The following is a 23,790-nucleotide window of genomic DNA, read 5'->3' as shown; positions in this document are numbered from 1 at the left end:
ACCAACATGTCCATTGAAGTCCGCTCCAATCACCACTCTCTCCTCCTTGGGTACCCTCTCCACCACGTCATCCAAATCACTTCAGAATTCTTCTTCCTCTTGACATACTCTTCCTTCAGAATTACCCCTATCCCATTTCTCCTCCCATTCGCACCATGGTAGAAGAGTTTGAACCCACCTCCGATACCCCTGGCCTTACTCCCCTTCCACCTGGTCTCTTGCATACACAGTATGCCTACCTTTTTTCTTTCCATCATATCAGCCAGCCCCCCCCCCCTTTACCAGTCATAGTGCCAACATTCAAAGTTCCAACTCTCACCTCCACACGCCTACCCTTACTCCTCTCTAGCTGCCTCTGAACATGCCTTCCTCCTCTCCTTTGTCTGATAATCTCTCTGATCTTGTCAATTATTATAATGACACACTGTCCTCTTATCTTCATCAGCTGGCCCCTATTAAAACCAAAATAGTCTCATTCACACATTCAGCTCCCTGGTGTACTCCTCAAGTCAAGTTATTTATATAGCACATTTAAAACAACCACAGTTGAACAAAAGAGCTGCACAAGCTTAAAATACAAGATAAAATAAGTGACACATATGAATATAAAGATTTATGTAAAAAATACATAATAAAATAAAGAAATTAAATTGTAAACAGTAAAACATAAGAGTAAAAGTATATTTCCACAATAAAATCACAGTGTCAAGCTCAACTTGAATTGAATGCCAGCAAGAAGAAGTAGGTTTTTAACAAACATTTAAAAGTCTCTAGGGTCTGAGCAGTTCTTATGTGTACTGGTAAGTTGTTCCAGAGATCAGGGGCAGCCACTGCAAAGGCTCTGTCACCCTCGTTCTTAAGCCTGGACCTCAGAACATGTACGAACATCTGGTTTGTTGATCTGAGTGCTCTGACTGGTGTATGATGATGTATTAGCTCAATCAAACGAAATCCCGTAAGCGACAACTCGAAAAACTGCAAGAAAACTGGTTTAACAGTGCATCTGCAAGCCTACACAGACTACCTTTAACAATGCAAAGATGCTCTCATCACAGCCTGATCCACCTACGCCTCATACACTCTGGCTCCACCAACCCCAAGGCTCTCTTCTCCACATCCACAACAAACAAACTTCTCAGACCCAGTGACAATACCTCCAATTCTTTCACAGTTAACAAGTGCAACTCTTTCCTTTCATTTTTCCAAAAATTGACACCATCTACAGCAACCTGACCCCCCACCACCACTCAGCCCCTGTCAAAGTTTTCCCCTTTGTCCCCAATGGAGCCGTGCATACTTAGGGTAGGAATGAGAAGCTCCTCTCGTGTTCCGTATCCCATCCAATGTTGTTAAGGACTGTCTCCCAGCTATCACTTCACTCATCACATAAATCATTAACTCCTCCTTCAGCTCTGGTTCAGTCCCCCATACACTTAAACTGGCTGCTGCCACCCCATCCTCAAAAAACCTGGACTCAACCCTGATATCACGAGCAATTTCCAGCCCCTCTCCAATCTCCTCTTTCTGTCAAAATACTGGTATGTGTTGTTGCCTCCTAACTCAAAGCTTACCTCATCTCCAACAACCTGTTTGAACCATTTCAGTCTGGTTCCTGCTCACAGCGCAGCACAGAAACAACCCTCCTTAAAATCACCAATGATCTCCTCCTCTCCTTAGACTCTGGTCACCTCAGCATTCCCATCCTCCTCGACCTCACTGCAGCTTTCGACACCATCAACCACACCATTCGTCTCTCCTTCCTTGAATCCTCCCTCAACATCAGTGGTACTGCCGTCTCCTGGCTAAAGTCATATCTCACAAACTTCATCTGCATCAGCAACTGTGCCTCCTTCATCGCTCCTTTGTCTCAAGGGGCCCCCCAGGGTTCGGTGCTTGGTCCTCTCCTGTTCATCGTTTAGATGCTCTCCTTTGGTAACATAAAATGTCGTCATGGTCTCCACTTCCACTGCTCTGATGACATCCAGCTATACATCTCCACTAAATCGATCACTACTACTCCTTACTCCATTCTGCTTCACTGAAATTAAATCATGGATGCAACCCAACTTCCTCAGACTAAATTGTGATCGATCTGACATGATGATCATCAGTCTCAAATCCCTTACTAAAACAACAAAACTTCTGCCTCACCATCAATAACTCCCCTCTCTCTCCCTTCTCACACATCCGCAACCTCAGAATAATTTTTGACAGCAACCTCTCCTTTGAACACCATGTCAATCAAATCACCAAAGCTGCCCTTTTCCACCTAAAAAACATAGCTCGTCTCCGTCCATCACTCTCCTTCTCTGCTGCCAAAACGTTGATCTATGCCTTCATCACATCCAGAATTGACTACTGCAACAGCATTCTTTACAGCTCATCATCTAAATACATTAACAAACTCCAGTACATTAAAAACTCTGCTCTTCGCCTGCTCACCCACTCCTGCTCCTGTGACCACATCACCCTTATCCTCCAGAACTTCCACTGGCTCCCTGTCCCACAGATCCAAGTCAGTCCTCTCCTCACTCTTAAAGTCCTTCATAACCAGGGAAGTTTTTTGGATCCTTTGTGTCTCATGTGATACCTCAGTCATCACAATTCCATTTTGACCGTACTTGGGGAAATGATGCAGTTCACCACTGCATATTTTTAAAAAACGAAATTACCTGCCCCAAGGGGGATTCAGTTAATAACTTTAATTACCAATTCTATCTCTCTTATTGTAAGTTTCAGTGAAATGAAATTTGCTGCACATGTCCACCCTGCAGTCCAGTGTGTGGACCACTGCTGTCTATAAGAATTATTTGTGTATTCCTATGTTTATTGTCCGCGTTGAGTTCTGCAGTATTTTAGTGACTCTTGCCTGCTGTTAGCTGACCTGCCACATGTTTGATGTGGTTGATGACTTCCTCCTCATCTTCTGGTGTGGTGATGGGGCTTAAGACCTTGTCCATGTGGCCTGACGGCCTCAAATGTGTGAGTTGTCGTTTCCTCCTTCGCATGATGCCTGTTCTCACTGCCTTGACCTTGGGAGATTGGCTGTGGAGCTCTGTAAGAACCACCTCCACCTTGCTGAGCTCCAGTTCTGTCAGGAGAAGCCACAGACAACAAAGGGCTTGAGAGGTTAAAATGACTGCTGAGGAAGGCATCCTTTTGCTACAGGTGTCTGGTACATTACACTGACAGCACCACGTTCTCGCAAATGAGAGAGTTTCCGTCCATGCTCTCCTGTTGGAAGTGTTAGACTAAGACCGCTAATTTGAAGGGCTAAAATGGGGTCTAGAGATGAATAAAAATTCATGTCATTTTAGCAGTTAGTGTTAAGAGTAGTTTAATGTCTGGTTGATAACTTTGTTTAGTTTGTGGAATTAGTATAAGAGCAGATCAATACCCTGTTGACGCCTTTCTTTATTCGCATTGAATGAAATTGCTGCAGACCTCTGCAAGTTCAGATTTAGGCAACATGCATGGTAATGTTAAGGTTAAGGTTATTAAAGGCAACTTACAGGTTATATATTTAGCATTGTTGCCCTCTATGTTTTGCGTCATATCACTTCAAACATACCAAGTAGAGCACTAACCTAAGTTTCTGAAGTACTCGTCCAGGCCGCTCCAGAAGTTTCTTTCAATGAAGCCCTTGACCAGCCCCCAGGGCTGCTTCCTGTAACGCAACTCTGTTGATACCCTGTCAGACACGTTGAAGCAGGCATATCAACACAGACACAAAAATACACACAAACAAACATACACATGCTGCAAGATAAACTCACAGCACAGACCGGTGGAAGCATAACAAACTTAAATAGTGTGACATCCTTCAGATTCCATGGTTTGCCCCATACTCTTCCAATTTAAAATTGCTCTCATCAAACTAAATTATATGACAACGTACTCTTTTTCTGAGCATGGCCACCAGTATTTGAATTGAGAACATTCCTTCAACAAAGCTGACAGTGCCTTACGAAGCCTTAAGTCCTTTTGAGCCCATTTCAACATTGGCTCTTTTTCTTATGCCGGCTGGAAACTGGGTGGGATTAATTCCTACCCAACAGAAACCTGCCACTTTTTTGGGGGGGGGGGTTCTCCCTTTTTCTCCCCAATTGTATCTGGCCAATGCACTCTTCCAAGCTGTCCTAGTCGCTGCTCCACCCCCTCTGCTGATCCGGGGAGTGCTGCAGACTACCTACCACATATCTCCTCTGATACATGCGGAGTCATCAGCCGCTTCTTTTCACTTGTGAGGAGTTTCAACAGGGAGACATAGTGTGTGGGAGGATCACACTATTCCCCCTAGTTCCCCCTCCCCCCTGAACAGGCGCCCCGACCAACCAGAGGAGGCGCTAGTGCAGCGACCAGGACACATACCCACATCCGGCTTCCCACCCGCAGATATGGCCAGTTGTGTGTCTAGGGACGCCTGACCAAGCCGGAGGAAACATGGGGATTCGAACCCGCGATCCCCGTGTTGGTAGGCAACGGAATAGACCGCTATGCTACCCGGACACCCAGAAACCTGTCTCTTTGGTGGGTATTTTATTCTACAACCCTGCAACGTTTACATGGTCAGTTAATCTGGGCTTCATTCTGGTCTCTGGGCTTTTATGTTTGTACATGCTCCCTCTAGATCAGTTTACTCACAGGCATGATACCTGCCCTCATCTTATGCTGATGACATGCAGCTTTGCCTGGCAGAAGATCTGAAGCACTCCTCTATCAATGCTCCTCGGGACTGTGTCTCTGTCATAGATTTATGACTGCAGCTTCAATCTCTGCATGAAAAATCTTTGTGGGCTTTTCTCTCAAGTATCACTTGTAAACAACTGTTGCCTAATGCTTCTGGCAGGGAGGTTTCAAAAGGCAAATGCCAAAAATCAGGCTTAGAGTTTGGAAGCTGAAGTTTGGCTTTTGTGTTGTTGACTGATATCTTTTCCGGCGTTTGTATTAGGAGTGTATCTTATTTAAAAAATTAACACAAACTCCAAACAAAACAATACATATGAAGGTAAATTAAAGGTCATGTATGTTGGGCATCCAGGTGGCATAGTGGTCTATTCTGTTGCCCACCAACATGGGGATCGCCAGTTCGAATCCCTGTGTTACCTCTGGCTTGGTTGGGCATCCCTACAGACACAATTGGCCATGTCTGTGGGTTGGAAGCCGGATGTGGGTATGTGTCCTGGTCGCTGCACTAGCGCCTCCTCTGGTCGGTTGGGGCACCTGTTCAGGGGGGAGGGGGAACTGGGGGAATAGCATGGTCCTCCAACGTGCTACGTCCCCCTGGTGAAATGCCTCACTGTCAGTTGAAAAGAAGCAGCTGGTGACTCCACATGTATGGGAGGAGGCATGTGGTAGTCTGCAGCCCTCCCTGGATCAGCAGAGGGGGTGGAGCAGTGACCGGGACGGCTCAGAAGAGTGGGGTAATTGGCCGGATAAAATTGGGAAGAAAAAGGGAGAAAAAAAGTGTATGTTCATAAAGCACAAGATGGTAAAACGTTATCCATTACCTGAGACGACACTTGTTCTTGGCCACCCTGGTGAGCATGTAGCGGTTAAGAGTGTAGAAGTAGTCGTGGTAGGGCACATCATGAGCTATCACCTCAGCATCAATGACGTAGCATTCGTTCTCCTGGCTGGCCTTGTACAGCGTCTGAATCCACAACATGACAGTCTGCTGTGAGGTTCAACAGAAATCTGCACGGTAATACTGAAGTCCTTTCTGTGACCCAGAACAATGTGTCTCATTGTTCTGCAAGACACGATGAGACATGATGTTCATGCAGTACAGCCCTGAGATGCACCTCTGACTCACTAGGCTGTGTTAGCCCATGCTCATTTACCTTTGTGCAAGACCCTCCAGACAACAGAAAAATAAACGCACCCTAAATGTGGCAGTTCTTTATTTTAATACTGGTTCATATTTTCATTTACAAGGAGAGGTTGTTCTAAAGTGATCTTAGTCGTCCTCCACTATGACTTCAGGTATTTCCTGTCTTTGTTGTCAAACCCGTTAAACTGACCAAAAACCATCTACGACATGTAAACACCAACCTGTGTTTCTGTCACTGTGGCCGTTTTGGGAGCCAAGGGATTAGTCAGGGAAATGGTGTACATCATTTCTCTGGTTTGGTTCCCGTCCTGCTCTTTCCTCCATGGGTGATACACCACATCTGCAGAGAAAAACAGCAGTCACCAACAAAGCAGGAGGGGCAAGTGAGAAAGTCAGGACAAGGACACCCATTCACCCACTAAATAACCTGGATAGTCAAAAGACAGAAGATCCTACGTATGTGGTTTACCCGAGAACCTCCTCTGCTCCAGAAAGTCCCTCATGAACTCAGACTCGGTGAAGAGGATGTCATACATCTTGTCCACGCTGAATTTGTACACCTCATTGATATATTGTCTGCCGCTCAGGTCCTCATGGAAAGCCTGCACCTCACCTGCTTCAACATAAACACACACACACACACACATGCGTGTGTGCACCAAAACAAACACATGTTCACAAACCAAACTCAGATATATCTACTGGTGTTTTACGAAAGTCACCAAGCAAATCTGTGGAAATTATTCCAGCAAAGGGCACAAAATGGAATAACAATAAGCAGTCAGCTCTGTGCATAGCTGTAGTCCACTGACTTCCGGGTTCTACTGCAGCGGTCGTACCAGTTTCCTGTTTGTTGGCGTGTGCTATTGACAATGGCATATTTTTCACGATGCCTGCAAGATTTACCATGGATAAATGTCAACCCAATGCACACAACTGTCGACAAACTTTCACCTGTACCTACCAGCAAACGGGTGAAAAGTTCCAAGTTGTACATATCAAGTCATGTCCACAATTCCGTCCGTCCGCTCATCCTCATAATTGTGGACATGACTTGATATGTACAACTTGGAACTTTTCACCCGTTTGCTGGTAGGTGCAGGTAAAAGTGTGTGGACAGTTGTGTGCATGTGGTTGACATTTATCCATGGTATATTCTTGCAGGCATCGTGAAAAATATGCCATTGCCAATAGCACACGACAACAAGCAGGAAACTGGTGTGACCGCTGCAGTAGAACCCAGAAGTCAGTGGACTACAGCTATGCACAGAGTCGATTTGGTGGGCCTGTTTCCCAGACACAGACCAAGCCTAGTCCTGGACTAAACTGACTCTTGTATAGAGAATCTCCATTCAAAATTCAGTATAATCCAGGACTAGGCTTGATCTGTGTCTGAGAAACAGGCCCATATATATGCGGTACACGACCAAAATGCAAACATGCTTGTGAATGTTAAAACGACACCAGTGCATTCTGTGTGTGTGTGTGTGTGTGTGTGTGTGTGTGTGTGTGTGTGTGTGTGTGTGTGTGTGTGTGTGTGTGTGTGTGTGTGTGTGTGTGTGTGTGTGTGTGTGTGTGTGTGTGTGTGTACATACACACAGGGTGTTGTGATGCGTCTAGTGCAGCAGTGTGTAGTTGGAGGGAAGGTGCATGTGTTCTTCCAACCCGCTTGTGTCCTTCCTGCCCTTAGCTTGCTGCCGCTGGCTAGCCTCTGTGGCGAATAGGGAGGCATCCTAGCGTGTAAGCCTTCCCTTGCCAGTACATAGCCTCTCCTTCACCAAGACTCCTGCCAGGCCTCCCCGTGGCCACACGTGGTAACTGGGGTCTTGCGGCCCCAGGCTAACTTGGCAGGGGATCTCGGAGCAGCAGTGGGCCCCAGAGATATGGTGTGCAGGCCCACCCTGGTGGACACGCCCTGGCACCTATCAACCACTGCCCCGCTGCCTTGTGGGTGAGTCTGGAAGACATAAGGCTAAGGGAGCTCACCCCAACAGAAAAGCAAGCTGTGGCGGTACGCTTCGAGGCGGTTTCCGAAAAACAGGATTTCCGGCAGCCCCCTGCAGTTGTGTGGAGGTGCCGGTCGTCTAGGGATCCCCCTTGCCATCGGATCCATCTCCTCTACAATCAAGTCATGTGGCGTTGGGAGAAGCGCACCCCTCATGCCACTTTAAAAACCATCTCTGCTGCGCAGGTATCTTCTGCTATCTGAGTCCTCAAAGGACCCACAAATAGAAGAAGATAGTCATCATCGGGCACGATGGACAACCAGCAAGCAAGTGTGTGTGTGTGTGTGTGTGTGTGTGTGTGTGTGTGTGTGTGTGTGTGTGTGTGTGTGTGTGTGTGTGTGTGTGTGTGTGTGTGTGTATGTGTGTGTTCCATCACATACCTTCGTCATGTGTCTCAGATGAATCACTGAGCTCAGTGGGGAGGTCTTGGTCATCAGTCAGGTCCAGTGAGGGTGCAGGGCCATGAATGCTGAGCTGGCTGCTGTGGCTGTCTGGCAATGGGAGTGTGAGGAGGTCAGCGCTGGGGAGAGGGATGGATAGGTCTTCCACTGGGGGGAGATCATACTGCGGGAAGAGGAAGGGCTAACTTTAGTTTGAAATGACCAGAAAGAATAACCCTGGCCTATAATGACAAGGTCTGCTGTGGTTTAAAGCACTTTTAAGATGACACAAACTGAGGAACTCCTCAGCAAGCCAAAGATCTCCATGTGCACCACAACAAATATCTATCTGATTTGTATTAAACAGTTTGGGCAAAGGCAATGAATGCATTAAAACTGCATGAACTTGAGAAAAACAAAACAAAACACAACGTGTGTGTTTTCATACAGCATGATAGTTTTTTGAATAGAGTTAATTCTTGTAATTGCTTTTACTATGTGTATTTATGACCTGTGTCCAGTGGCAGAATGGTGTCCGTCTAATAAAAAGTCCTGCTGGCAACATACGTATTTCCGTTTGGAAATGCTATAATGGGGTTTTAAGATGTATCTAATGAATAGCGTAGAGGAGGAACCACAGCTGATGCATGTAAGCTATCTTTTTGCTTTGTTGCTGTCGGGGGCAGCACAATGCAAGCCCACCCTTATCGTAGGTAGCCTACTCACAGGGACCAGTGGTTCAGTGCTGGGCAGGTCAGGCATGGTGTTATTGGGGAAGGCATCGCAGGGCAGCACAGGACTGGTGTCTGGCTTGGCCTCAGAGGATTTGGCTGGGGTGTTGTTGCTGGTGTCGTTGTTGTGCTCAGTGCTGTCCTCTGCTGGCAGCTCTTCACAGTACCTGCACCACAGAGACGGACAGCAGCTGTAGGTCAAGGTTACCAGCTTCTTGCACACTGCCCACACTGGGCTGCACATGTATGCCTATGAAGGTAGTGTTTGTATATATGTTATGATCTCAGTGGTGTAAGGTAGCTACGACGGGCCCCAGTGCACACTATTGTGGCAGGCCCTAGTGCACGCCGTTACTAGTTGTGAAGTGCACACACACATAGGCATATACACTTAGCACAAAAAGTAAGGAAATGTGTGTTTGGTAGATTATTTCTTTGTTGTAACGATGCTTCTTGGCAATAAATCTTATATCAGGCAGCTGATTGTCAGCACCTGGGGTACCAGAAGCTCAAAACAAGAGTCAATAGCAGCAAAATAAGCTGTTTGGCATTGGCAGAGAAGATTTGGCAAATTTTTCATGGGCGCAACCCACATACTCAGATCTGCTGCTCATCCCACAAATGCATGTTCCTTACAAATGTGGCGCCATTTAAAAGGGAAATAAACAGGCTTTCCAACGGTATAAGATTTATTGCCAAGAAGCATTGTTACAACAAAGACATCATCTACCAAACACACATTTCCTTACTTTTTGTGCTAAGTATATATATTTTACCAACAATGTGTTGGATGTCACTGTGGAAAGAGTTATTTAGGCTATTGTACTGGGAACGTAAAGAGGTTAATGAGAAAGCTATTAGAAGCATGGGTAGATGGCTATATAAATGTCCATTCATCCATCCATTATCCAAACTGCTTATCCTGCTCTCAGGGTCACATGGAGCCTATCCCAGCAGTCATTGGGCAGCAGGCGGGGAGACACCCTGGACAGGCCACCAGGCCATCACAGGGCCCACACACACACACACACACACACACACACACACACTCACATCTCGGGACAATTTAGTACGGCCGAGTCACCTGACCTACACGTCTTTGGACTGTGGGAGGAAACCGGAGCACCCGGAGGAAACCCACGCAGACACAGGGAGAACATGCAAACTCCACACAGAGGAGGACTGGGATGACCCCCAAGGTTGGACTACCCCGGGGCTCGAACCCAGGACCTTCTTGCTGTGAGGCGACTGTGCTAACCACCACCCTTATTATTATTATTATTATTATTATAGCGCTCTGACATGTGGTAACATAAACAGACAGTCAATCAAATCATCAAGTCAACTAATCAGCCAACTATAGCTGGAATGTTTGCACGACTATAGCTGTTATTGGGAAGGTAAGTAGGAAAAAAAAACCCCACATCAGCAGGCAAGTTGTTAGATAACTAGCCTAATATGAATAGCTGACTAGAGCTAGTGTTGTTTATTTTTGACATGGATAAACTGTTTGTGCGGACAGTTTAACTAGTTAGTTGTTGCTGTTGGCTTCACAGAACGGAGATAGGTTCATCAGCTGATCTCCGTGATTGAAATTAAATTTTCAAAGTAGTAACAATCCTTCTCACAGACAATCTGTCTCCTGTTCTTTTCTCTCTTGTCTTTTCTTACTGTCACTCTTATGTTTGAAAGGCATGACTGCTCGCTTGGCTTGCAGATGTGCTCAGCTTGTCCGGCTTTTTTTTTTTTTTAGCTTGTCAGTCTTGACGTTCAACATACTGGTACCAATTTTCAAGAACAAGGGTGATGTGCAGAACTGTAGCAACTACAGAGGTATAAAGTTGATCAGCCACAGCATGAAGATATGGGAAAGAGTAATAGAAGCTAGGTTAAGAGGGGAGGTGACGATCAGCGAGCAGCAGTATGGTTTCATGCCAGGAAAGAGCACCACAGATGTGATGTTTGCTTTGAGAATGTTGATGGAGAAGTATAGAGAAGATCAGAAGAAGTTACATTGTGTCTTTGTAGATTTAGAGAAAGCATACGACAGGGTGCAGAGAGAGGAGGTGTGGTATTGTATGAGGAAGTCGGGAGTGGCAGAGAAGTATGTAGGAGTGGTGCAGGATATCTATGAGTGAAGTGTGACAGTGGTGAGGTGTGCGGTTGGAATGACAGATGGGTTCAAGGTGGAGGTGGGATTACATCAAGGATCGGCTCTGAGCCCTTTCTTGTCTGCAATGGTGATGGACAGGTTGACGGACGAGAACAGGCAGGAGTCTCTGTGGACTATGATGTTCGCGGATGACATTGTGATCTGTAGCGAGAGTAGCGTGCAGGTTGAGGAGAGCCTGGAGAGGTGGAGGTATGCACTGGAGAGAAGAGGAATGAAAGTCAGTAGGAGCAAGACGGAATACCTATGCGTGAATGACAGGGAGGACAGTGGAATGGTGAGGATGCAAGGAGTAGAGGTGACGAAGGCATATGAGTTTAAATACTTGGGGTCAACTGTCCAAAGTAACGGGGAGTGCAGAAGAGAGGTGAAGAAGAGAGTGCAGGCAGGGTGGAGTGGGTGGAGAAGAGTGTCAGGAGTGATTTGTGACAGAAGGGTACCAGCAAGAGTTAAAGGGAGGGTTTACAAGATGGTAGTGAGACCAGCTATATGGTTTAGAGACAGTGGCACTGATGAAAAGACAGGAGGTGGAGCTGGAGGTGGCAGAGTTGAAGATGCTAAGATTTTCATTGGGAGTGATAAAGAAGGACGGGATTAGGAACAATTATATTAGAGAGACCACTCAGGTTGGAAGGTTTGGAGACAAAGCAAGAGAGGCAAGATTGAGATGGTTTGGACATGTGTGGAGGAGAGACGCTGGGCATATTGGGGGAAGGATGCTGAATATGGAGCTGCCAGGGAAGAAGAGAAGAGGAAGGCCAAAGGGGAGGTTTATGGATGTGGTGAGGAAAGACATGCAGGTGGCTGGTGTGACAGAGGAAGATGCAGGAGACAGGAAGAAATGGAAATGGATGATCCGCTGTGGCGACCCCTAACGGGAGCAGCCGAAAGTAGTCGTAGTAGTCGTAGTCTTGACATTCAGATTTTGTGCTTTTACCGTATCGTCACGTCACGTGATCAAATAGAGACTTCTAATTGAACAACAACATACATTTTACTCAACAATAATTGCTTATCTGTATGTGACAAAACTACCAAAGAAAATACATAATTATGCATTTAATTGAGTAGTTTTTACAGCTTATTTATAGTTTTTATTGTTTATGTAGAATAAGCGTAACACTTTGTTATAGACAGACATTTTTACAGAAACAAAAATGGAAAATTGATTGAGATCGGTTTGCCTTCTGGAGGACATAGATACCATATGCCAACTTCTTACTACACAACGAGATGTCGGTTACACTTTATTTTAGGGGGTCGAATAAGGTGGTAATTATCATGTAATTTCTTAGAAATAAGGTTGAAATTACTTTGTAATTTGGGTTTGGGTTAGGTGTAAAATTACCTGTAAAAACTACCACCTTGTTACTAGGAAATTACTAGGTAATTTCAACCTTATTTCTAAGAAATTACATGATATTTATCACCTTAATACTTGGAAATTACTAGGTAATTTACAACCCCCAAAAATAAAGCGTTACCGGGATTTCACAGGTCTCAGATAAATTTGGTTTTGGGCATAGGCTGGTAGGATGGATCAGAAGAATGTACGATAGGACAGTTAGTTGTATTAAGATCAATGGGGTGGTCACAGACACATTTAAGATCGAGAGGTCAGTCAGGCAAGGGTGTCCCCTGCCGGCTCTGCTGTGCTCCCTGTCGGCAGAACCGATAGCAGCACTACTGAAGGGAAATGATAGAATTAGGGGTATAGAGTTAGCAGGAGGGCAGATGAGTTTAGTTCATCAGTATGCAGATGATACGACAGTTACAGTACAGGACAAGGAATGTGTGGTTGTGGTATGAGATAGTTTAGAGCTGTATGGCAGGACATCAGGGCCTAAAGTAAACATAGATAAGTCAGAAGTTATGTATATGGGGCAAGTAGAGAAGATTTAGGAATAGGATTAAAAGGGAAGAAGGATTATTTCAGGGTGTTAGGTGGGAATTTAGGGATTGAGGATAAGGAAGGGCGAGATATACAGTATGAAGAAATATTGAATAAGATTAGGAAGACATTGGGGTTTTGGAAACTCAGAGGATTGAAGCTGAAAGGGAAGGTGGTGGTTGTGAATGGATAAGTTATGATTATTATTGTGTATATAATGAATGTGTTGTATAATGTTGTGTCAGTAGTTGAGAAGAAGTCCCCTGTTCAGTACATGCTGTCTCTCTTTTCAAGTCAGGGCAACCTTTGATGCTACCATTATGACAGTAGATGGTACTATCTGCATCTGGTTCTACTGTCTTGTAGATTTACCGCTTCAGGCAAAGGTTAGGATAAGGTAACTCTGAATTCAAATCCAAGAAGGCGCTGGCAGCGGGGCGTTCGATGGTGTTTGTGGCAGAAGAGCCCAATAGGATCATGAGCCCTATCGGACCAATGACACAAACATCAGATGGCATGCAGAGGAACCACTCTGTTCATCAATAGATGACATTGCTTGACAAGTAAGCTGTCACTGTGGGGCAACCTCTTTATCTACAGAGCCCATTGCATTACATTACATTACATTACAGTCATTTGGCCGATGCTTTTATCCAAAGTGACTTACAATAAGTGCATTTAACATAGAAAATCAGGAGAACTACTAGTCATCAGAGGTCAAAAGTGCATCTAAACAAGCATCTAAGAGCAAAACCAATGCTAAGTAAAAGTGCAAGCAAGATAATTTTTTTTAATGAGTGAATACAATAAGTGATAAGAACAAGTAACAAGGTAATACTTCTTAAAGAGGTGGGTTTTCAATCTGTGCCGAAAGATGGGCAGCGACTCCACTGTCCTGACATCAGTGGGGAGTTCATTCCACCACTGTGGAGCCAGGACAGAAAAGAGCCGTGACCAGGTCGATCGGCAGCAAGGGCCTCTGAGCGATGGGGCAACCAGGCGTCCCGAGGCAGCAGAGCGAAGTGGTCGGGCGAAGGTGTAGGGCTTGACCATGGCCTGGAGATAGAAGGGATCTGTTCCTTTCACTGCCCTGTAGGCTAGCACCAGAGTCTTAAACTGGATGCGAGCAGCTACTGGGAGCCAGTGTAGGGACATGAGAAGGGGAGTTGTGTGGGAGAACTTAGGGCGGTTGAACACCAGACGAGGTGCAGCTTTCTGAACAAGCTCCAGAGGTCTGACGGTTGACACTGGGGCGCCATCAAGGAGGGAGTTGCCATAGTCCACTATGGTGTGCCGCTTAGGAATGGGTTCTGAGGTCCGGAGAGACTGTTCGGCAGGGGCACGACACTGACTGTCTTAACTGTTGTGCAAGGCGTGATGTGAGGAGAGCGTGATGCGAAAAGCATTTGTGGGGAGAGCTTGTTTACAAAGTCCTATGGTGACAGAATGAATGTGACAGTAGCAGGCTTAAGGAGCTGGAAGCTACTAGCAGGACCTCTGCACATAGGTGACTCACATGTGATGGTTGCAACTCTATTGAATCCTGGGCAACAACAGGGTCGAGGCAGCTGTGTGAGTGTCTGGGTAGCCCTTTTCAAGGAAAGCACTGCCGCCCCATAAGGGGAAGCCCCTAGAAAAGGTGGGGTAAAAAAAAGCTTGCTCAGACACTACCTGGCTGGTTTGCCGCGGCCAGCGGGTCTTCACTTCAATGGTCGAAAATGCAAGAAAGTGAAACTGACTGTTGCTACATGGAACGTTCGGACCATGTTGGACAACCACACCAGACCTGAGAGAAAAACTGCATGGATTGCAAAGGAGCTAGAGAGATACTGCATTGACATTGCTGCTCTCCAAGAAACAAGGATTGAAGACCAAGGACCAACTACACCTTCTGCTGTATTGGAAAGGCCTATGGAAGGAGAGATGCTGGAGTGGTCTTTGCCATTACCAACAGAATTGCGTCCGGATTGCCAACTTTACCATAAGGAATCTCTGAGAGGATTACGAGTCTCCGAGTCCCTGTGGGGGGAGAACACTTCTTTATCACTTATCAATGTGTATGCTCCAACCATGGTGTATCTAGATGAAGACAAGGAATCTTTCTACCAGAAATTGGCTGAAGTAGCGTACAGTGTACCAAGCGCAGACAAGGTTCTCATTTTAGGAAACTTCAATGCAAGGATAGGCAAGGCCCACTTGACCTATGAGGGTGTCATCGGAAAGTTTGGCAAGGGAATTAAGAATACCTATGGTGGCCTTATGTTAAATTTCTGTGCTGAGCGCGACCTGTGTATCACAAATACCTTCTTCTCTCAGCCTGAAATGAACTACTCCACCTGGATGCATCCAAGATCAAAGCATTTCCATTTGTTAGACTACGTTGTGACTCTCAGGTCAATCTTAACAGAAGTACTCTCAACAAAGGTGATGCGTGCAGCGGAATGCTCACCTGATCACTACCTGCTCCAAATACAGCTGCAAATTATAAAGTAAAGATGAAGTCGTGTCTGTGAATGTTCTCATTCATCCAGGTCATGGTTATCCAAAGGAGTTGAATCAAGTCCAACTGGACTTGGTATATATCCGTGAAGACGTTTCGCCTCTCATCCAAGAGGCTTCCTCAGTTCATGCCTTTCTGACTAGACCAAGCTAGTCTGACTGGCTGGTGATGAAACTCAGATATTTACCCTCTTTAGAGTCGTTATCAGAGCTATTGGTATGCGTGGCTCTTTGTGATCCGATGTTTACCAATGCCCATCGCTAACAGAGCCATAGATATGAGTGGCACTTTTGTGTACCGATGTTTGGTCACGCCCGTCGTTATCGGAGCTATTGATATACATGGCTCTCCTGTGCTCCGATGTCCAGCCGCGCCCGTCGCCATGGGAGCTATTGATTTGCATTTGTTTAGCAGCAACGGTCGTTGGGTGTGTTTGTTTCGACTTCATTATTCAGTGGTCATGAGAGTCGTTGGAGCCGTTAGAGAGCGACTGTTGTTCTTGGAGGCTAGGCTTCTTGAGTCTCCTGGGTAGAGATGAAAGGACGACATTGTAAGTGGGAGATAGGTGGTGTCGCAGACCTCCTCCTCTGTTGAGGGATGGTTTTTTCCAGTTTCGCATAGATGGCTTCCTTCACCCCTCTTTCAAACCATCTATCGTCTCTGTCCAAAATGTGTACGTTGCTGTCCTCGAAGTAGTGTGTCTTCTCCTTTAGGTGTAGATAGACTGCTGAGTCTTGTCCTGAGGAGTTTGGCCTTCTGTGTTGGGCCATCCGTTTGTGTAGTGGTTGTTTGGTTTCTCCTATGTATAGGTCAGTGCAATCCTCATTGCATTGTACAGCATACACCAGATTGCTTTTTTGGGTGTGTGGTACACGGTCTTTGGGATGAACCAGTCTTTGTCGGAGTGTGTTGCTGGGTTTGAAGTATACCGGGATGCGGTGTTTGTTGAACATTCTCCTGAGTTTCTCGGAGACCCCAGAAACATACGGGATGACTGTGCTATTCCTTCTGTTCCTTTTCTCCTCATTGCTCACCTGTTTGGTCTTTTTGGAACTTGTTGCAGTTTTCACAAAGGTCCAACTGGGGTAGTCGCAGGTTGTTAAAGCTCCCCTCAGGTGTTTGTGTTCTTCTCGTTGGGCCTGAGTGCTGCTGGGCACATTGTCAGCTCTGTGTTGCAAAGTTCTGATGACGCTCAGTTTGTGTTCCAGAGGGTGGTGTGAGTCGAAAAGAAGATATTGTTCTGCGTTGGTAAACATCGGGGCACAAAGAGCCATGGACATCTATAGCTCTGACAATGACTCCAAGAGGATAAATTCTGAGTCTCATCACCAGCCAGTCAGACTAGCTTCATCTAGTCAGAAAGGCACGAACTGAGGTAGCCTCTTGGATGAGAGGCGAAACATCTTCATGGATATATACCAAGTCCAGTTGCACTTGATTCAACTCCTTTGGATAAAGATGAAGTCACGAAAAACTCCCTGTGAATCACTGAAGAAACTGGATACCAACAAGCTAGCAACCACAGAACATCAAATGAGACTAGCTGCAGCAATCACATCTGCTCTTCAAGATGAAGAAAGGGTTGCAACAGGCGCAAGTAACATTGGAGAATGTTGGACACAAATGAAAGAGACCATCCATAATTCAGCAAAAGAGATTCTTGGTCATCCAAAAAGAAAATCGCCAGACTGGTTCCAGGATCAAAATGAAGCAATCCAAGAACTGCTACAGGAAAAGCAAATGCTTCACAATGCCCACCTGAAAGAGAACTCTGAGAGGAGTCAATCAGCCTTCAAGGCAATTAAAGCCAAAAGTTCAGAAGGAGATTAGGGTGATGAAGGACAACTAGTGGAGCAAGAAAGCAGAAGAGCTGCAGGCCTTAGCAGATCGAAATGATATGCATGGACTCTTCTCTGCACTGAGAGCCATATATGGCCCAAGAAACAATACGATAGCACCAGTAAAAACGGCAGATGGAAGTAAACTGTGTACTGACCTGAAAGAGATCACATCACAGAAAGATGGAAAAAGCACTTCTGCACCCTCTTGTATCAAGAAGGATCAGCAGATCCAAATGCATGCCTGTGGCTTACAAGAAGGCCGATAAGAGAAGACCTCTGTGAGCTGATCACAATGGCTGAAGTAGAGAAAGCACTTAAAGACACCAGAAGTGGGAAGGCACCAGGACAAGATGGCATCCATCAGACATCCTGAAGCATGGCAGCTCAATACTTAAGTCAGAACTACTAAAGCTCAATAATGCCTGCTGGTAGAACCTATGCCTTCCTTAAGACTTCAAAGATGTTTTGTGACCATCTACAAGAAGAAGAGTGAATGAAGCGAATGTGGAAACCATGGTGGGATCTCACTTCTGTCGAGTGCTGGAACGGTCATGGCTAAGATCATACTGAACCGGATAAAGATCCTTTCAGAAGAAGTGTTGCCTGAAAGCCAATGTGGTTTCAGATCTGGTAGATCCACCACTGACATGATCTTCACCCTGAGACAACTCCAAGAGAAAGCGACCGAACAGCACCTGCCACTTTACATTGTTTTTGTGGACTTTTCAAAAGTGTTTGACACTGTTGATAGAGAGACACTGTGGACAGTGCTAGAGACTTATGCCTGCCCCCAGAAACTGATCAGCATCGTCAGACTTTTCCACGATGATATGACAGGGAGAGTATCAATTGGAGGCGACGTCAGTGATGCTTTCAACATCAAGCATGGAGTGAAGCAGGGATGTGTGCTTGCACCGACCCTATTATATCTTGCTGCAGTCCTAGAAAGAATGTCAGCCAACTTGAGAGGTGGCTTGTACATCAGGACCCAAACAGATGGAAATCTTTACAATCTTGCGAGACTCAAGGCATCTACCAAGACAAGAGAACTCTGTGTTCGAGAGCTTCTCTATGCAGATGACTCGGCTCTGGTTGCCAATGATCCCGGAGAAATGCAAGAAATAGTAGACCACTTCTCTTCAGTGGCTACCCTCTTTGGACTGAAGATCAATGTCTCCAAAACAGAGCTTCTGTACCCCCCCCCAGAAAAGCCCCGAAGAAGGTCAGCCCAGTATTTTGGTTAATGGAGCAACTCTGAAGACCACCAAGTGCTTTACCTATCTGGGCAGTGCTGTGACAGATACAAACTCCTCTGAGTTAGAAGTGGATAGAAGAATCCAAATGGCCACAAAAGCCTTTGGTGCCCTCCACAAACGACTTTGGTCCCACCATGACATCAAGCTGACAACAAAGATCAAGGTCTACAATACAGCTGTTCTTCCGTCTCTACTATACTCCACTGAATGCATGACCCTGTATCGCAAGCACATCACGAAGCTCACCAGTATACAGCTTCGTCATCAGTGAAAGCTGCTGCGAATCATATGGGAAGACAAGGTGCCCGACGTGGAAGGATTGAGATGTGCTGTTACTGTCAGTGTTGAAGCCCTAATAACAGCCTCCCAGCTCAGATGGAACGGCCACGTGAGAAGAATGCCAGACAACTGCCTACCAAAAGAGGTTTTCTACGGGGAGCTGTGCCAGGGAAAAAGGAAGCAGGGAGGCCAGAAGCTATGCTTCAAAGATGTGCTCAAGCGCTACATGACGATCTGTGGCATAGATGACTCCAGCTGGGAGACAGTGGTCCTGGACAGACAGAGATGGCGCTCCACAGTAAGGCAATCGAGAACAGCTGTTGAACAAAAGAGACAAGAAGCCTATGATAAGGCCCACCATGCAAGACGTAACAGACCAACTCAAACAACATTCATCTGTGACAAATAAGGACAATATTGTCACTCTAATGCAGGCGTGATGGCCCACAGGTGTGCTTGCCGAGCCTAAACTACATCACAGTCATCATTGTTTCGATGGACTGCTGAAGAAGAAGAATGTGTTGGATGTGCCTGAGAGAGTGTTGAAGGAGATGGAAAGAATGGTGAGTTATTTTCTGTGGGATGGGAAGGGAGTTAGGATAGCAAAGGAGGTGATGGAAAATGACTATGAAGATGGTGGGTTGAAGTTAATCAATTTAGGGGTGAAAAAGAAAGCAAAATGGTGGTTAGATATTTAAGAAACAAGATGGATCATATATGGAAGTGTTTTTAAGGGAGGCAATTTAAAAATGTGGAGAGTGTGGGGAGAGTGAAGTGTATATGCAGCTGATGAAAGGCATGTTGAGTGGAGTGTCTGAGTTTTACAAGGAGGTGCTGGAAGCGTGAAGAGAGTTTGTGAAATGTGTGCAGTATGAATGTAAGAATGTGGCACAGGTGTGGGAACAACCAGTGTTTTTAAATCCAAAAATCACATCTGAGGGGAACACAATCTACAACAGGGTGATTTGGAGAGCAGGATTTAGAAAGATAAGGGATTTAGTGTATGAGTATGTACCAGGATTTATGGGGGCACAGGTACCGGTAGATGACGTGAGGGGAAGGGGTGATGGAATGTGCCTGGGAATGGCGGAGAGGATATTTGGAAAGATCAAGGGGGGGGGGGTGCCGAGAGAATGGGTCAGTATGATTGAGAAAGAGGCTGTGTTGGATGAGGAAGGAGAGATAAAAGGTATGTGGGAGAAGGAGAGAGGAGAGTGAGTCCGATGAGTGTAGAAACGAGAGTGATGTACAGATGTTTAAGAGGGGAAGAAGTGAGAAGAGCGGCTGTGGAGAAAGTCTGGGAGAGGGTTATGAATGAGATGGCTGTAGCGAGGATATGGAGGAATCTGAGAGTGAAGTGGAACAGTGTTGAATGTGAGAATTTTGACTTTTTATTAAGACATAATAGGGTGTTCAATAATGTAATAATTGGTAAGTTTGATGTGAATGTGAAGAAAGAATGTGATGTGTGTAGTGTGGGAGTGGAAACATTTTATGCATGAGTTTGCTGAATGTTGTGAGCTGGAGGATACACGTTAAAAATGAAAGAATTGATAAGTAGATGTTGGAGAGGTGGTTTGTTGACAGAATGGAATGGAGAGAACTGTGGTTGTTTGGGGTGGCTGGCAAAATGAACGGATGTAATGTTAATTTATTAAATGATGTTATAAGCCATGCAAGGTTTGCTGTCAAGCTAGGGAGGAATATAGCCCATTATGAAAAGAGGAAAGCTGAGGTGTGGAATATTTTTAGGAGTATAATGGAAAGAGATGTTAATATGTTGTATGGTTATGTTAGAGAAGAAGAGTTTGTTGGTGGATTTGTAGAGGGGAGCACTTTTATTGTGATTGGGGAAGGAGGGAGGGTAATGTTGGATTTTGGTTAAACAGTATACTGTGTATGATATATGTGTATTTTTTTGTATGAATTCTTGGTGGGGGGGTCTGTAGATCTGGAAGCCATGCAAAGGCCTACAGGTTACGTCACTATTTTCTGTTTTGTCTACCTGTGTTGTAATTTTTGATTCTTGTCCTGATTGATTCTGTAGAGTTCAATGGGTTTGTGAAATGTGTTATTTCCCTATTGGTTTGGCATGTATGTTTTATTTTGAAGGTTTTTTTCTATAGAATAAAAGAGAAAAAAATTCAAAGGTTGCATTCTGAATCACTTGCAAAGGCCCGTTCTCTTCTCAGTTTATTGTTGGAGGCCCCCACCCCCAAGGGCCCCAGTGCAAGTCAAATCAAGTCAAGTAGGTTTTATTTGTCCCCAGAGGAACAATTGTTGTGTAGCAGCAGCAGCAGCAGCATTTAAACACACAAACACTCCACAGAATGCATAAGGCAAATAAATACAAATAACTGCAACTGCACTGTTTATATTTACACCAATGTATAATCTAAGTTTTGTGCCCTAGCTTAGCATTTTAGCAAACCTGCTTTTGTGACTTTTTGCTAAAAAAACCCCACCTCCCCACAAAAAACCCCCCAAAAAACAAAAAGCACTGAATCAATTAGTTCAACCTTGCTTGTTGAACTGTTTTGTGTAGTCAATGAAAAAATGTGGCAGTTACCTCCAGAACAAAAAAAGCTCAGTTACTACCATGTCATCATTTTAAAGGGAAACAGTTACTATTTTCAACATTATCTCTATATGTACACAACTATATAATGTAGGGATAGCACTCCATCAGCAGCCATAAAACTTAGAAGCCTTTCTGGATTGCCACTGAAAATGTGCAGAAAAGTTTCGGTGAAATCATCGTCTTTATATGGCGATCATTGACATTAGCTACAACAGCTGCATGTAGTGTTATTATTTGCAATTGTTTATACAATGTAAATACAAAACAAAAATATATGCACATTTTCTATACAATGACTGCTCAATATTATGGCCACTAATAAAATTATTATCCCTACAACATATGAGATACTGTTGTAACTGTTTCCCTTAAAGCCCAAAATATCCATTATTTGGAGCTAAATTATATCCATCCATCCATCCATCCATTGTCTTTACTGCTTATCCTGCTCTCAGGGTTGTGGAGATGCTGGAGCCTATTCCAGCAGTAATTGGGCAGAAGGCGGGGAGACACCCTGGACAGGTCGCCAGTCCATCACAGGTCTCTCTCTCTCTCTCTCTCTCTCTCTCTCTCTCTCTCTCTCTCTCTCTCTCTCTCTCTCTCTCTCTCTCTCTCTCTCTCTCTCTCTCTCTCTCTCTCTCTCTCTCTCTCTCACACACACACACACACTCATTCCTAGGGACAATTTAGTACGGCCAATTCACCTGACTTTCATGTCTTTGGACTGTGGGAGGAAACCGGAGTCCCCGGAGGAAACCCACGCAGACACATGGAGAACACGCAAACTCCACACAGAGGACAGCCTGGGATGACCCACCAAGGTTGGACTACCCTGGGGCTCAAACCCAGGACCTTCTTGCTGTGAGGCAACCACGCTAACTACTGCACCACCGTGCCGCCGGCTAAATTATATTTCTTCTAAATTACAAGTTTTAGTATACTATATAGTAAAGTGTATTCATAACTATAGCATGTTCTCAGCGCATATGCCCCGCAAGTTGGGTGTGTGATGGAAGAGAAAGAAGGATTCTGGAGCGAGTTGGATGATGTGGTGGAGAGTGTACCCAAGGAGGAGAGAGTGGTGATTGGAGCGGACTTCAATGGACATGTTGGTGAAGGGAACAGCGATGATGAGGAGGTGATGGGTAGGTATGGTGTCAAGGAGAGAAAGGTGGGAGGACAGATGGTGGTGGATTTTGCAAAAAGGATGGAAATGGCTGTGGTGAATACATATTTCAAGAAGAGGGAGGAACACAGGGTGACGTACAAGAGTGGAGGAAAGTGCTCACTGGTGGACTATATCTTATATAGAAGGTGCGATCTGAAAGGGATTGGAGGCTGCAAGGTGATGACAGGGGAAAATGTAGCTAGGCAGCATCGGATGGTGGTCTGTAGGATGACTTTGGAGGCCAAGAAGAGGAAGCGAGTGAAGGCAGAGCTTAAGATCAAATGGTGGAAGTTGACGAAGGAAGACTGTTGTGTGGAGTTAGGCAGGAGTTGAGACAGGCACTGGATGGTAGTGGAGAGTTGCCGGATGGCTGGGCAAACACTGCAGAAATAGTGAGGTAGACAGCTAGGAAGGTACTTGGTGTATCATCAGGACAGAGGAAGGAAGACAAGTAGACTTGGTGGTGGAAGTACAGCAACGTCTACAGAGGAAGAGGTTGGCAAAGAAGAAGTGGGATAGTCAGAGAGATGAAGATAGTAGACAGGAGTACAAGGAGATGCAGTATAAAGTGAAGAGAGAGGTGGAAAAGGCATATGGTGAGTTGTATGACAGATTAGACACAAAGGAAGGAGAAAATTACTTGTACCAATTGGCTAAACAGAGGAACCAAGCTGGGAAGGATGTGCAGCTGGTTAGGGCAATCAAGGACAGAGATGGAAATGTGCTGACAAGCGAGGAGAGTGTGCTGAGAAGGTGGAAGGAGTACTTTGAGGGGCTGATAAATGAAGAAAATGAGAGAGAGAGAAGGTTGGATGATTTGGGGATAATGAATCAGGAAGTTCAGTGGATTAGCAAGCAGGAAGTGAGGGCAGCTATGAAGAGAATAACGAGTGGGAAGGCAGTTGGTCCAGATGACATACCTGTGGATGCATGTAGATGTTTAGGAGAGATGGCAGTGGGTTTTTTAACTAGATTGTTTAACACAATCTTGGAAAGTGAGAGCATACCCGAGGAGTGGAGAAGAAGCATACTGGTACCAATTTTCAAGAACAAGGGCAATGTACAGAACTGTAGCAACTACAGAGGTATAAAGTTGATCATCCACAGCATGAAGATATGGGAAAGAGTAATAGAAGTTAGGTTAGGAGGAGGTG

At 45.3% G+C, this 23,790-nt stretch overlaps 1 protein-coding gene across 1 annotated transcript in view; it reads right to left on the bottom strand.

The window, feature by feature from the left end:
• The window catches only part of LOC130117027 (protein Aster-B-like), a 95,538-nt gene that overhangs the window by 22,436 nt on the left and 49,312 nt on the right, over positions 1-23,790 (bottom strand). Inside the window, exons 10-16 of the mRNA XM_056285163.1 lie at positions 8,946-9,117; positions 8,220-8,403; positions 6,303-6,446; positions 6,055-6,173; positions 5,511-5,653; positions 3,588-3,691; positions 2,885-3,091 (exon numbers count right to left, since the gene is read on the bottom strand). Coding sequence (XP_056141138.1) covers positions 2,885-3,091; positions 3,588-3,691; positions 5,511-5,653; positions 6,055-6,173; positions 6,303-6,446; positions 8,220-8,403; positions 8,946-9,117 — 1,073 coding nt within the window. The remainder of the gene's footprint in view (positions 1-2,884; positions 3,092-3,587; positions 3,692-5,510; positions 5,654-6,054; positions 6,174-6,302; positions 6,447-8,219; positions 8,404-8,945; positions 9,118-23,790) is intronic.

The sequence above is a fragment of the Lampris incognitus genome, chromosome 8 (assembly GCF_029633865.1).
Source record: "Lampris incognitus isolate fLamInc1 chromosome 8, fLamInc1.hap2, whole genome shotgun sequence".
NCBI classification, from domain to species: domain Eukaryota; kingdom Metazoa; phylum Chordata; class Actinopteri; order Lampriformes; family Lampridae; genus Lampris; species Lampris incognitus.
The sequence above is the reverse complement of the archived record's forward strand: the minus strand, read 5'-3'. Positions and strand labels throughout refer to the sequence as shown.